General features: G+C 33.2%; 2 protein-coding genes and 2 pseudogenes across 4 annotated transcripts, besides 2 other annotated features; 3 read left to right on the top strand and 1 right to left on the bottom strand.

Moving 5' to 3' along the window:
* Window positions 1–8,656: part of a mobile genetic element that runs on past the window's edge.
* Window positions 1–16,728: part of a mobile genetic element that runs on past both edges of the window.
* TVAGG3_0819480 lies at window positions 350–908 on the top strand (annotated as a pseudogene). The gene has a single exon. A coding segment is annotated over exon 1 (559 nt).
* Window positions 7,069–7,508, top strand: TVAGG3_0819470 (annotated as a pseudogene). The gene has a single exon. A coding segment is annotated over exon 1 (440 nt).
* TVAGG3_0819460 (uncharacterized protein) lies at window positions 7,557–7,793 on the top strand (the record flags this gene model as incomplete). The annotated part of the gene is made up of 1 exon (XM_051247966.1): window positions 7,557–7,793. The coding sequence occupies one exon, from the start codon at window positions 7,557–7,559 to the stop codon at window positions 7,791–7,793; it is 237 nt and encodes a 78-aa protein (XP_051083441.1).
* On the bottom strand, window positions 7,918–8,352 carry TVAGG3_0819450 (uncharacterized protein; the record flags this gene model as incomplete). The annotated part of the gene is made up of 1 exon (XM_001294450.1): window positions 7,918–8,352. The coding sequence occupies one exon, from the start codon at window positions 8,350–8,352 to the stop codon at window positions 7,918–7,920; it is 435 nt and encodes a 144-aa protein (XP_001294451.1).

Raw genomic sequence — 16,728 nt, 5'->3', positions numbered from 1 at the left:
GCTTAAAGGAAGCTGAAGCAAAGGAAGAGTAAATGGTTTATTTTTATCCGAATTAAATGTATAGACAAATACCTTTATCTGTTGCGTTCAGTAGTGAAAACCCTGACGTCAAAATAAAGGGAACAGATAACGTTTAAGTTTCCAACAGACTGGATTGTGAACATAAATGAAAGAGAAGTACATTGGCATAACATCTATGTATATAACACGTGCTTTCAGAAAGGTTGAATTTATACTTCAAGTCGAGATAGAAAATGACGAACAGTCTTTAAGCGCCCAAAACATTCACATATACAAATACTTTAAAGACGATACAACATTGTTGCAATGTATGATTTCATTTAATGAGATGTTCGAGAAAAAGTTCAATATTGAAGTACAAACTTTACAGCCTTTACGTGAGTTTCTTGCACAACTGAAAGAAGAAGGTAGTCAGCCACAACTTATAGACTTTCATTATGAATTTAATGAAAATGAAGATGGAACTCATGACTGTCAATTCATTGTATTCTCACCATTCAATGAAGTCGCTAAAAAGAAAGAAAATCCATTACGTATAAGATTTCAAATCTCTGAACCAAGTGATGATTTCAAGAATGTTTTCAATTATGATGCAATGCTTCCGAGGAAAAATGAATTTTCAAAGATTGTAACACCTGGCATTTGGATAGAAAGCAAGCAATACTTTACTCTAATATAGCCAAAGGAGTTAAAATGAGTTCATTGGTCATACAAGAACTTCACCACTTCCTAACCTAAATACTATAAATTAACGGCTTCAATCGTGAGTTTTGGATAGACATGTTCTCCACTCATGACCATAAATGTCCAGTGTTCTTGCCTCCAGACCATAAGGACTGTCTCTACATTGAAGCACAACTCTTAAACTCTACCATCGCATATTGTAAAATCTACGCTAGCTTTATTTTTATCACGAATGCCTCATTCATGGCCTCATTCATGACCTCATTGCTGACAAAAATAAGCCGCTAGCGGCAAGGCGAAGCCCATGACCTCAGAACTTCAACTTACGAATAAAGCTTGTTTTAGTCGTTATTGAAAAGTTGAACTTTTCAGCAAAGCAAGGTTGACATGACTTACATAAGTCGAATGCAATCTCTTGACCATCATGAAGTGCTTTGTAAAGTTTCATTAAACTGAACTCAGAGTCTTTGTCATATGTTCCAACAGGTATGTGAATGTTCTTATCTTCATTGTAATAGCATTGTATAGCTTCAGGAAACATTTCATTAGCGGTTAAAGCAATAACATCTTGCTTCACGCCTTTCATTCTGCAGTGAAATGCAACTTCATTTAAATCGTTAGTGAGTAAGTCTATGTAGGTCTTCTTTCCACAGAAAATACTTTTATAAGCTAAACTTTGTTTTCCAGGTGTTATTTCTGCAAAGTCGCTATGAAATTGACCAAGGTTCTTTCCTATAAGTTCGCGACCATATCTCTTCTTAAACTCTGCTGCAAGCTTTGGGATGTCTTTCATTATATAAGTGCATACTGTCGGTATCCTGTAAAAATTTGAAGACCCATGTCTCTGCAGTACAGAATACTTCATTCATAATACGTGTTTTGACATAGACAGAATATTAACACCAAGTGGACAGAAGTTAAAGTGTCTGCAAATGCTTTTCGTTAGCTTGAAATAGTTTTATCTTGAACCATCCAAACCTTCGAACTTCACTATATGGTTGTAATTTCTTATAGCATTCTTATAGCATCTTTGTCATTTACTATGGTTATTTTTGACTCAATAGGAGATAGAATAGTTTTGCCATAAATGCTGTTCAGAATGAGTTTTTATAATTTCTTGTAAGGGGTTTCCTTCTTTCTTATTACTTTAACCTTAACTCAAACAACTTCTTTACTTCATCTCTTATTCTCATATCTCTGTTTCCATCGTAATAGTATCCTTGCAACACTTCACATTTGACACATTGATATTATGAGGTCTTGTAATGTTATATGGTCAACATACATGAGACAGCAAGTGTTTGAACTTCTTGGAACGTTAAGTTCTGGATTTAGTTCAGGGTCGCAAACTATTAAATGAAAGTGTCTGGTATACCAATTCTCTGTTATCTTAATGAGAACAAAGAAGCCAGACATAAACTTTTCACCAATGGGTTCCTTTTGGTCATCATCGAATAAATGTCTCATGAGATACTCTGTGCTTAACATTTCTTCCTTCAATACTTTTGGAATACCTTCTAAAGTATAAAAGTCTTGCTATAGCTGAAGATATAATGAAACAGTGTCGAAGTCAGCAATGAGTTTCTTTTTGCTCTTTTGTTTCATGTTATCTGACAACATACATCTTCCACCTTGAATGCATCTCGAAATAAATTCTCTTGGTTTATTTGAGAGGTCATAAAGATTTCCATTCGGGAAGTATACTCTGTTCTCAAACAATTTGTTAGCAATTGAACAAATACTAACGTAGTCATAAACGTTTAAATCAAACTCTTTCAATAAGTCATTGCGGAACTTTACAAAACCTTCTCTAAAATTCTTACATCTTGTTTGCAGTAAAACGTGCTATATTTTTCTAAGTCGAAGTGGTTTTCATCTATTCTGCAACCTTTGATGGAATCTATGTTCTTCATAAATGTATCTGCATCATGGATAAACTTACATGCTTCAGAAATGACACCAGTTCTGTTGTCATTTGCTAACAAAACACTGCTGTAGTAGTTATATGGAAATACTTCTTCGGTCCTGTTTGTAAGTTAAACATAGCAGGAAATAGTTTTAAGCTTCTTATTTATAACACTGTAAGAGTCTTTTATAATAATTGCCCTTCCTTTATTAAAACCAGTTATTTGCATTGTTCGTGAACCTTTAATGATGGGAGTTCCTTTCACTTCTGTCATGTGTCTTAAGATGAAGTTTTATGTCATAACTGAGGTTATGGAAATATATTAAACTCTTGTCAGGAAGTCTTTCCAAAAATTCTGTTGCACAGTTTGACCCCAAATGCTTTCACTAACTGAACCATCTTCACTGTCATAAACAGATGTTAAAAGCTTTATGAAAGCCGTCTGTGCTACACTCAAAGTCAGCAAAGAAAACGTGCTCAGGAATGAATTTACATTTAGCTTTATTTACTTCTTTTGACTCTGCTTTCTTCTTCAGTGTACACAATACTTTGGAGCATATGTCAAATCTTTAAATGGTGCAAGGTTCTGTTTATATAAGTCAGTAGTATATGTGAAAAGTTCTCCATAAGAAATAGGTTCGAAATATTTGCACTCCCACAATGTTTTCATAACATCCCATAGCGGTGTTGTTCTATCATAACGAACTACATATTTATCTTCTCTCTTTGTATAAATCTTCATCTGTTCTCAATGTTCATTCCCCACAAAGCTTTGAGAATTTCTATATAGATTGCGAATGAAATATGTTGTCATTGGTAATCTTTATTTAGCATGTAGTGTCTTCAACAAGAAGTAAGTCAATAGTTTCTAAACAGTTTCGCATTCTTTTGGTATATATCTCTTTATTTCATTATGTCTTGAGTCATTGAAATAACCAATGGTAACATTAAATGCTAATACCTGTTGCGTCAGAAATTTCTTGTACTTTACTTTTGAGGAAAGTCTCTAACACGAATGACTTCTCTCATGTGGTCAATAGTTTCTTCATTTACTCCAGCCTGAAGCAAGCATAAACGAAACAATTGTCCTCTGTCATAAGTGTTGCAGTCTTTTTGTTCAGTTCATTGAAGATTTGGTAGCGTTCAAGTTTATAGGTAATGTGCAAAGATACTTCAGAACTGACCGCTTCTCTTCTTATAAAACTTCTTTTTCACCATTATTTTCCAAAAGCTTTCTATAAGTGCTGGGTTTCGCTGTTTGCTTAAGAGCTTCCAAAATGGCTTTCTGGTCATTTGTCAGTGTGCTTTCATCTCATATGGTCTCTTTTTTGTTTGCCTTTCTTTACATCTGAACATCGTTAAGCCTTCATATTTTGTTAAATCATACATCTTTATTTCAGTAAGATTCTTTATGTTTGTCAAGAAGAAGCAGTTAGTGCATTTCAACATACCTGCAGCATTTGCTTCTATCTCTGATATAAAAGTTTCTCTTCAAGAGCTGATGTAGTAATGTCCAATATTATGAGGTTTAACGTAGAACATTCATACTTTCCACCAAGTTTATAACATACCATCCATCTCTGTTGGGAGTTTATTTTAATCTTCTCTAAGAGTCTCATTAAAACCTTAACGAAATGTTGTGTAAGTAGTCTCTGTTTGGTTCATCTAAGCTTCGATGTTAAAGTTCAATGAGTCTTGCTTGACTTCACATTCCTCTTCCTATTCTCTTCATCTTTCTTTAACCATCTCTCACCTTCTTTTGGTTTGTCGTCAATGGAACGAATGACATCGTTAGCTTTTGCGAACTTGTTCTATAGCACTTTTAATAACATCTCTCTTCTATGTTTGTTTCAGTGTGTCATCTCTCTTTCGTGTTTCACCAACGTTTGTATTTGTTATGTCAAACATCTCTCTTCTTACTTCATGAGGTACAGCTCTTCTTGTTTCACCCAACGTTTTGCATTTGTTATGTCAAACATTTCTTCTTCTTACTTTCGATGAGGACTGAACGTCTCATATAAAGTCCAATAGCAATGTCATTAAAGGAAATCTCCCTTGCATGGACCGGCCTTCCGCCGCGTTGCGGGCTTATCTCTCTCTTTTTTTAGCTTTTGCTTCAGCTTCTTCTCTAGCTTTCTTTGCCAGCAAACGTGTGGTTCTTTTGTCTTCCAGCAGCTAATGCAGCTAGTTGTTTTTCACTAAGTTTTCTCTTTGGTCTCTCTGGCTTTTGTTCTTTGTTTTTGTTCCTTCAGTTTCGGATAAAATTTGCTCACGAATTTCTTTCTTCAATGCTTTCAACATCTATGACCCTTGGGTCTTGTCCGTAGGGCTTGTCTGAGTCATTTGACTGTAGATAAAAAACTAAATTAAAACTTTAACCGATGTAAAATGAGCTTGTCAAAATCAGAACGAGAGTCTATTATATTAAATGACGCCAGAGGAATACAACATCCTTTCTATTATGTAAGTCAGAGTAAAGATGGTAAAATATACGTAAGAAAAAGAAAGGTTCCATTAGCAAATGCAGAAAGCGACAACATTAAGGTGCATGGCAAGGGTGAAGTCCACGAAGCCCATATAAAACCTTCTGTTCAAACTGAAAAGTCAATAGAACCAGAAGAAAAGAAGCCAGATGTACTTTCAATAACGAACCAAGAGCTATTTGCAAAGTTTGTGAATTTCATTGAAAAACAAACGAGTCAAAGAACCCTGACCCGCCAGTGAAAGAAGTTGAGACAAAAGAGAATGTACAGTTCATTGAAAATGTCAAGAAACAACTTCCACACGAATGCCAAGAAGAGAAGTGAGAATAATGAAGTAAATAGATATTTTTATCCGAAGTAAATACATGCAGAACGAACAGTTAAACGAATTTACTCCAGCAGAGCATATTCATCAGATTCGCTCATATTTCGATATCATAGACAAGCAGTTCAAATTGGTGACACTAATAGAAAATATTCTGACGCAAAGATTCCATCACAACCTGGAACTGCTAAAGATAACACATGGGTAACATTCAACTCTTCACCTCCTGGTGAAAATATGTTGGACCTTTACAATACATTCATTACGTATAAAATGGAAGGTCAATTTATTGTAGATAAAGAAATTGGTTCAGGTTCCAATAAAACAAACCCACCAGGATTTTGGATTGGTTTCGATGACGCTTTCTATGCAGTTGCTGGATATCAAATCCTTGCAAATGGTCGTATCGTATATTCTCAAGACAACGCAAGAGAAGAAGCATATATAACTTCAAACTCACAAACTACCGAACAAATAAAAATAAGTAGATTTTTCAAAGACTCGACATGAAGATGTATGGAGTCATTCGGGAACATGCAGAACAGGACAAATTGTTAGTGGTCCAATTACAGCAGGAAAATCATTTGATTTTAAGCTTCGTTTAAGAATTCCTGTTAGAAGATTCCTTCATTAGAAAGCTATTCGATTTATTCCAGCTTTTGCAGGAAACATTCAGCTTAAAGTAAAGTTCAGTAGCGACGCCTTACAATGCACATCTATATCTGTAAATGATATCATTGCTTTCAATCCAACTCTTAAAGTTGCATTTGCTTCAGATTCAAATCCACCGACAAATAAATTTGTTCCATGGAATGAACCATTCACTATGATAACGAAGGCAGTTAGAAGCTAGTGGAACAGTTACTATTACAACTGTAACCCAGCAACTATTTCGAACAAGATGGATTTTAATGAATGTTTCATTCATCCAAAGTCATTCTCTTTAGACCCTAACATTTATACAGAACTTGTAGAACATTATACAAACGAGGCTTTATGTTTTCCTGTTTAAAGTTATGGATTGGATTCCTATGGACGGTTCATTCTCAAAGAATACAGATAGTTCAAGTGCCAACATTTACAGCAGCTTATACGCCTATTAATGTTAAAAGTATTTGGGCACTATTTAGAAAGAAAGACAACTATTATGTTAATTTTGAGAACCCTAAGTTTAAATATCTTCAGCTTTCCATGGGAGCTTATGGAAATATGCCTGCAGAACCTGAAAAATCATATGGACCTGTATTTTATGAAAATGGTTGCGAACGCTTGCAATACAAACAATGATATGATAGGATTTAATGAAGATGTTATGAGGTCATTGGTGGATGATGGTAGTGTGGAACATAAATGGGATAGCTATGACAACACACATTTCTTATGTGGTTTTCCAACAGAAGTGACTTTTGCTTCCAGCAAGGTCAAACATCTACTGCTCCGATAACATACAAATTGTCTGTTAAAGGACCTATTGAACTAGCAACTGAAAACGTACCAAAGCCACTTATTGGATTTATGAGGGATTGTTGCTTTGCTGCAATACAAGTAAGACAGTCAGGCATACCAAATAATAAGACTTGACCGACTATAAATAGCCACGGACGACAGTGAGGAATAAAGGATGAACGTTTATTTTTTAAAGCTTATAAATGAGTTCTTCATCAAGCTCTCGCGAACCTTCACCATCTGTGAAACAAACTTTACCAAACGATTATGGAGCACCTATTGAATATTTCTTACGAGCTGCACAATGGCAAAGAGCAGTCTCACCAAGGTTAGGTGTTCCACCAGCTCCTGTCAAAAATAGCATTTGGTCAAGTCCTTATATAAAATATGGTCTCCACTAGGTTTGCTAGCTACAGCAGGAGCAGTTATGATGTTGAAAAGAAATAAAACAAATGTTGTAAATAATACTGAAGTAGCTGAAGTTAAACAAACTCCAACGCCTTCACAAACAACACCTTCAATGACTCCTGAACCTATGGAAGTACAAACTCCTGTTCAAAAGTCAACTCCTAAACCGACTCCAACATTTAAACCAGAACCTACGCCTCAAATAAATCGTAAAACTCCTGCGTTTCCTTACTGAAAAAATAACGTTATTTTTATTTAATATTAAAATTTTTATTTGATTGAAATGACGACTAAAGTCACTGAAGCAATGAAACAAAAGTTTTTGGTAGAATACATTAAATCAGGAACTATTCCAGAAGGTTTTTACATTCATACTATGAAGGATGGTAGAGTTCAGTTTAGAAAGATAAAGCAACCATTAGATAAAGAAGGAATTTTGAGAAAGATTAAACTTCATGAGGACAACATTGCTGAACTTAAGAAGAAGTTAGAAGAGTTGGAGAAAGCAATGAATTCATGAGGTGAAAAAAGAGGTGAGATTTCACCACTTCACCTAAATTTATTTTTGTGCTATGTTTTCATACGTGTGAGGGTGGTGATATCATTAATTTTTATATAAATGACAGAACAAAAATAAAGCATATCTACTCAACAGGAATGAGACCCTTACTGACTATGTATTCGTTTAATGCTTGATGAAAACAATGGTACATATTATCGTATGGGTATACACAACGTCTGTTTCCATCGTCGTCGTATATGTAGAGCTCAAATCCAGTCCAACCTTCTTTTGTACAATATGTAGCTTTATTTAAGTATGCATTTATGTAGATAAGGCAATTTTCTTCATCGCTCCAGAAATAATTTTTCGTCATTGTTGAAATAGTTTTCGTTCCTCTGCGACCATAAGGAATGTATGCAATGAACTTTGCGTCATATGGGATTGTAATATATTCAGGGTTTCTTTCATCGTCAATGGGTCTGTCTTTGTTAAAATGCATGTTTCTCAGTTTTACTTGAGTTTTGAATAGTTCACGGAAACGTTCTGGGAAAGAGTCATAGTAAATGTAGTCGGACATGTCTTTGTAATGAAATAAAAAATTAAAAAAAATAAAAATAAGGTTATTTTTTATTTAGTGAGGACGGTAGTGAATTCGTTAGTGAAGTCGTTAGTGAAGTAGTTAGTGAAATCGTTAGTGAAATCGTTAGTGAAATCATTAGTGAAATTATTTATGTGTCAGATGGTTTTGTAAATATTTAAGGTTAAGTTGGTGTTATGGTTGTGTTGTAAAATATACGTTACCGGTTTCGTAAAGTGTCAAAACCGCTAAGTCGTGTACGGAGGCGCGCAGTGCCACAGTACCCAAGTTAGGGATACTAACTTCGTAAACACTTTGTCAAGACTTCATCGTAAATGTTTTGTCATGACTTCATCGTATATGCTTCATCGAATTTAAACGTAAACACTTTATCATGATTTCATCGTAAATGTTTTGTCATGACTTCTTCGTATATGTTTTGTCATGATTTCATCGTAAATGTTTTGTCAAGGTTTCATCGTAAATGTTTTGTCATGATTTCATCGTATATGTTTTGTCAAAACTTCATCGTAAATGTTTTGTCATGACTTCTTCGTATATGTTTTGTCATGACTTCATCGTATATGCTTTGTCGAACTTAAACGTAAATGTTTTGTCAAGACTTCTTCGTAAATGTTTTGTCATGATTTCATCGTATATGTTTTGTCATGATTTCTTCGTAAACACTTTGTCATGATTTCATCGTAAATGCTTTGTCATGACTTCTTCGTAATGAGTGTAAATGACCAAAAATAATGTTTAGGTGAAGAGGTGAGATCTCACCCGTTTTTTCACCTGTTTTTTCACCCTCATGTTTTATCATGATTTCATCGTAAATGCTTTGTCAAGACTTTGTCAAGACTTCATTGTAAACACTTCATCGAACTTCTTCGTAAATGTTTTGTTATGACTTCTTCGTAAACACTTTGTCAAACATAAACGTAAACACTTTGTCAAAACTTCTTCGTAAACACTTTGTCAAGACTTCTTCGTAAATGTTTTATCATGACTTCATCGTATATGTTTTGTCATGACTTCATCGTATATGTTTTGTCATGATTTCATCGTAAATGTTTTATCATGACTTCATCGTATATGTTTTGTCATGACTTCTTCGTATATGTTTTGTCATGACTTCATCGTAAACACTTTGTCAAGACTTCATCGTAAATGCTTCATCGAACTTCATCGTAAATGTTTTGTCATGATTTCATCGTATATGCTTTGTCAAAACTTCATCGAAACTAAACATAAATGCTTTGTCATGATTTCATCGAAACTAAACGTATATGTTTTGTCATGATTTCTTCGTAAATGCTTTGTCATGACTTCTTCGTAATGAGTGTAAATGACCAAAAATAATGTTTAGGTGAAGAGGTGAGATCTCACCCGTTTTTTCACCTGTTTTTTCACCCTCATGTTTTATCATGATTTCATCGTAAATGCTTTGTCAAGACTTTGTCAAGATTTCATCGTATATGTTTTGTCAAAACTTCTTCGTAAATGCTTCATCGAACTTCATCGTATATGTTTTTTCAAAACTTTGTCATGATTTCATCGTAATGAGTGTAAATGACCCAAAAATAATGTTTAGGGTAGATGGTTAGATATAACCCAATAACTACCCTCATTTCATTCTATACACAATTTACATCATAGACGATTTAATAGATAAAATATATTTTATGTCTGTAATTAATTAGTTAATAATGTAGCGGATGAACTGCAGAAATATATTTTATCGTTAATGTTTTCGTAAATATTTTTAGGATACTTTCACCAAATAATGTTTATATCAGATGAAACAGTAAAGTATTTTATCTATTAAATCGTCTATGATGTAAATTGTGTATAGAATGAAATGAGGGTAGTTATTGGGTTATATCTAACCATCTACCCTAAACATTATTTTTGGGTCATTTACACTCATTACGATGAAATCATGACAAAGTTTTGAAAAAACATATACGATGAAGTTCGATGAAGCATTTACGAAGAAGTTTTGACAAAACATATACGATGAAATCTTGACAAAGTCTTGACAAAGCATTTACGATGAAATCATGATAAAACATGAGGGTGAAAAAACAGGTGAAAAAACGGGTGAGATCTCACCTCTTCACCTAAACATTATTTTTGGTCATTTACACTCATTACGAAGAAGTCATGACAAAGCATTTACGAAGAAATCATGACAAAACATATACGTTTAGTTTCGATGAAATCATGACAAAGCATTTATGTTTAGTTTCGATGAAGTTTTGACAAAGCATATACGATGAAATCATGACAAAACATTTACGAAGAAGTCTTGACAAAACATTTACGATGAAGTTCGATGAAGCATTTACGATGAAGTCTTGACAAAGTGTTTACGATGAAGTCATGACAAAACATATACGAAGAAGTCATGACAAAACATTTACGAAGAAGTCTTGACAAAACATTTACGTTTAAGTTCGACAAAGCATATACGATGAAGTCATGACAAAACATATACGATGAAGTCATGACAAAACATTTACGAAGAAGTCTTGACAAAGTGTTTACGAAGAAGTTTTGACAAAGTGTTTACGTTTATGTTTGACAAAGTGTTTACGAAGAAGTCATAACAAAACATTTACGAAGAAGTTCGATGAAGCATTTACGATGAAATCTTGACAAAGTGTTTACGAAGAAATCATGACAAAACATATACGATGAAATCATGACAAAACATTTACGAAGAAGTCTTGACAAAACATTTACGATGAAGTTCGATGAAGCATTTACGATGAAATCATGACAAAGTGTTTACGAAGAAATCATGACAAAACATATACGATGAAATCATGACAAAACATTTACGAAGAAGTCTTGACAAAACATTTACGTTTAAGTTCGACAAAGCATATACGATGAAGTCATGACAAAACATATACGATGAAGTCATGACAAAACATTTACGATGAAGTCTTGACAAAGTGTTTACGAAGAAGTTTTGACAAAGTGTTTACGTTTATGTTTGACAAAGTGTTTACGAAGAAGTCATAACAAAACATTTACGAAGAAGTTCGATGAAGCATTTACGATGAAATCTTGACAAAGTGTTTACGTTTAAGTTCGATGAAACCTTGACAAAGCATTTACGATGAAGTCATGACAAAACATATACGAAGAAGTCATGACAAAACATTTACGATGAAGTCTTGACAAAGTGTTTACGTTTAAGTTCGATGAAACCTTGACAAAGCATTTACGATGAAGTTTTGACAAAGCATATACGATGAAGTTTTGACAAAGTGTTTACGATGAAGTCTTGACAAAGCATATACGATGAAGTTTTGACAAAGCATATACGATGAAGTTTTGACAAAGCATATACGAAGAAATCATGACAAAACATTTACGATGAAATCATGACAAAACATTTACGAAGAAGTCTTGACAAAACATTTACGATGAAATCATGATAAAGTGTTTACGTTTAAATTCGATGAAGCATATACGATGAAGTCTTGACAAAACATTTACGAAGAAGTCTTGACAAAACATTTACGATGAAATCATGATAAAGTGTTTACGTTTAAATTCGATGAAGCATATACGATGAAGACTTGACAAAGTTATGAGTGTGAAACCTTGACAAAACATATACGATGAAGTCATGACAAAACATTTACGATGAAGTCTTGACAAAACATTTACGTTTAAGTTTGATGAAGCATTTACGATGAAGTCTTGACAAAACATATACGTTTAAGTTCGACAAAACATATACGAAGAAATCATGACAAAGTGTTTACGTTTAAATTCGATGAAGCATTTACGATGAAGTTTTGACAAAGCATATACGAAGAAATCATGACAAAACATTTACGATGAAATCATGACAAAACATTTACGAAGAAGTCTTGACAAAACATTTACGATGAAATCATGATAAAGTGTTTACGTTTAAATTCGATGAAGCATTTACGATGAAGTTTTGACAAAGCATATACGAAGAAATCATGACAAAACATTTACGATGAAACCTTGACAAAACATATACGATGAAGTCATGACAAAACATTTACGATGAAACCTTGACAAATCATTTACGAAGAAGTCATGACAAAGTGTTTACGAAGAAATCATGACAAAACATATACGAAGAAATCATGACAAAGTGTTTACGTTTAAATTCGATGAAGCATTTACGATGAAGTTTTGACAAAGCATATACGAAGAAATCATGACAAAACATTTACGATGAAATCATGACAAAACATATACGTTTAAGTTCGACAAAACATTTACGATGAAATCATGATAAAGTGTTTACGTTTAAATTCGATGAAGCATTTACGATGAAGTTTTGACAAAGCATATACGAAGAAATCATGACAAAACATTTACGATGAAACCTTGACAAAACATATACGATGAAGTCATGACAAAACATTTACGATGAAACCTTGACAAATCATTTACGAAGAAGTCATGACAAAGTGTTTACGAAGAAATCATGACAAAACATATACGATGAAATCATGACAAAACATTTACGAAGAAGTCTTGACAAAACATTTACGTTTAAGTTCGATGAAGCATTTACGATGAAGTCTTGACAAAACATATACGTTTAAGTTCGACAAAACATATACGAAGAAATCATGACAAAGTGTTTACGTTTAAATTCGATGAAGCATTTACGATGAAGTTTTGACAAAGCATATACGAAGAAATCATGACAAAACATTTACGATGAAATCATGACAAAACATTTACGAAGAAGTCTTGACAAAACATTTACGATGAAATCATGATAAAGTGTTTACGTTTAAATTCGATGAAGCATATACGATGAAGTTTTGACAAAGTTATGAGGGTGAAACCTTGACAAAACATATACGATGAAGTCATGACAAAACATTTACGATGAAACCTTGACAAAACATATACGAAGAAGTCTTGACAAAACATTTACGATGAAGTCTTGACAAAGCATATACGATGAAATCATGACAAAACATATACGAAGAAATCATGACAAAACATATACGATGAAATCATGACAAAGCATTTACGATGAAGTTCGATGAAACCTTGACAAAGCATTTACGATGAAGTTCAATGAAGTGTTTACAATGAAGTCTTGACAAAGCATATACGATGAAGTCATGACAAAGTGTTTACGATGAAGTCATGACAAAACATTTACGATGAAACCTTGACAAAACATTTACGAAGAAGTCATGACAAAACATTTACGAAGAAGTTCGATGAAGCATTTACGATGAAGTCATGAAAATTCATGAGGGTAGAAATGAGGGTAGATATCAGGTTAGATCTAACCTTCTACCCTAAACATTATTTTTGGGTCATTTACACTCATTACGATGAAGTCTTGACAAAACATTTACGAAGAAGTCATGACAAAACATTTACGAAGAAGTTCGATGAAGCATTTACGATGAAGTCATGAAAATTCATGAGGGTAGAAATGAGGGTAGATATCAGGTTAGATCTAACCTTCTACCCTAAACATTATTTTTGGGTCATTTACACTCATTACGATGAAGTCTTGACAAAACATTTACGAAGAAATCTTGACAAATCATTTACGAAGAAGTCATGACAAAGCATTATTTTTGGTGTAAATTCAACAGGGTGAAAAAACAGGTGAGAAAACAGGTGAGATCTCACCTAAAAATATTTTTATGCTGAATTCAGCAACATTTACGAAGCATTTACGAAGCATTTACGATGAAACCTTGACAAATCATTTACGATGAAACCTTGACAAATCATTTACGATGAAGTCTTGACAAAGTGTTTACGAAGAAATCATGACAAAACATATACGAAGAAATCATGACAAAGTGTTTACGTTTAAATTCGATGAAGCATTTACGATGAAGTTTTGACAAAGCATATACGAAGAAATCATGACAAAACATTTACGATGAAATCATGACAAAACATATACGTTTAAGTTCGACAAAACATTTACGATGAAATCATGATAAAGTGTTTACGTTTAAATTCGATGAAGCATTTACGATGAAGTTTTGACAAAGCATATACGAAGAAATCATGACAAAACATTTACGATGAAACCTTGACAAAACATATACGATGAAGTCATGACAAAACATTTACGATGAAACCTTGACAAATCATTTACGAAGAAGTCATGACAAAGTGTTTACGAAGAAATCATGACAAAACATATACGAAGAAATCATGACAAAGTGTTTACGTTTAAATTCGATGAAGCATTTACGATGAAGTTTTGACAAAGCATATACGAAGAAATCATGACAAAACATTTACGATGAAATCATGACAAAACATATACGTTTAAGTTCGACAAAACATTTACGATGAAATCATGATAAAGTGTTTACGTTTAAATTCGATGAAGCATTTACGATGAAGTTTTGACAAAGCATATACGAAGAAATCATGACAAAACATTTACGATGAAACCTTGACAAAACATATACGATGAAGTCATGACAAAACATTTACGATGAAACCTTGACAAAACATATACGATGAAGTCATGACAAAACATTTACGATGAAACCTTGACAAATCATTTACGAAGAAGTCATGACAAAGTGTTTACGAAGAAATCATGACAAAACATTTACGAAGAAGTCTTGACAAAACATTTACGTTTAAGTTTGATGAAGCATTTACGATGAAGTCTTGACAAAACATATACGTTTAAGTTCGACAAAACATATACGAAGAAATCATGACAAAGTGTTTACGTTTAAATTCGATGAAGCATTTACGATGAAGTTTTGACAAAGCATATACGAAGAAATCATGACAAAACATTTACGATGAAATCATGACAAAACATTTACGAAGAAGTCTTGACAAAACATTTACGATGAAATCATGATAAAGTGTTTACGTTTAAATTCGATGAAGCATATACGATGAAGTTTTGACAAAGTTATGAGGGTGAAACCTTGACAAAACATATACGATGAAGTCATGACAAAACATTTACGATGAAACCTTGACAAAACATATACGATGAAGTCTTGACAAAACATATACGAAGAAGTCTTGACAAAACATTTACGATGAAGTCTTGACAAAGCATATACGATGAAATCATGACAAAACATATACGAAGAAATCATGACAAAACATATACGATGAAATCATGACAAAGCATTTACGATGAAGTTCGATGAAACCTTGACAAAGCATTTACGATGAAGTTCAATGAAGTGTTTACAATGAAGTCTTGACAAAGCATATACGATGAAGTCATGACAAAGTGTTTACGATGAAGTCATGACAAAACATTTACGATGAAACCTTGACAAAACATTTACGAAGAAGTCATGACAAAACATTTACGAAGAAGTTCGATGAAGCATTTACGATGAAGTCATGAAAATTCATGAGGGTAGAAATGAGGGTAGATATCAGGTTAGATCTAACCTTCTACCCTAAACATTATTTTTGGGTCATTTACACTCATTACGATGAAGTCTTGACAAAACATTTACGAAGAAGTCATGACAAAACATTTACGAAGAAGTTCGATGAAGCATTTACGATGAAGTCATGAAAATTCATGAGGGTAGAAATGAGGGTAGATATCAGGTTAGATCTAACCTTCTACCCTAAACATTATTTTTGGGTCATTTACACTCATTACGATGAAGTCTTGACAAAACATTTACGAAGAAATCTTGACAAATCATTTACGAAGAAGTCATGACAAAGCATTATTTTTGGTGTAAATTCAACAGGGTGAAAAAACAGGTGAGAAAACAGGTGAGATCTCACCTAAAAATATTTTTATGCTGAATTCAGCAACATTTACGAAGCATTTACGAAGCATTTACGATGAAACCTTGACAAATCATTTACGATGAAACCTTGACAAATCATTTACGATGAAGTCTTGACAAAACATTTACGAAGAAGTCTTGACAAAACATTTACGATGAAGTCTTGACAAAACATATACGTTTAAGTTCGACAAAACATATACGAAGAAATCATGACAAAACATATACGAAGAAATCATGACAAAGCATTTACGATGAAATCATGACAAAGCATTTACGATGAAGTCTTGACAAAGTGTTTACGATGAAATCATGACAAAACATATACGTTTAAGTTCGATGAAGTTCGATGAAGTCTTGACAAAACATTTACGAAGAAGTCATGACAAAACATTTACGATGAAATCATAACAAAACATTTACGAAGAAGTTTCGACAAAACATTTACGATGAAATCATAACAAAACATTTACGATGAAATCATGACAAAACATTTACGATGAAGTCTTGACAAAGTGTTTACGATGAAATCATGACAAAACATATACGTTTAAGTTCGATGAAGTTCGATGAAGTCTTGACA

The sequence above is a fragment of the Trichomonas vaginalis genome, chromosome VI (assembly GCF_026262505.1).
Source record: "Trichomonas vaginalis G3 chromosome VI, whole genome shotgun sequence".
Classification (NCBI taxonomy): domain Eukaryota; phylum Parabasalia; order Trichomonadida; family Trichomonadidae; genus Trichomonas; species Trichomonas vaginalis.
This window is presented reverse-complemented; position numbering and strand designations above follow the sequence as displayed.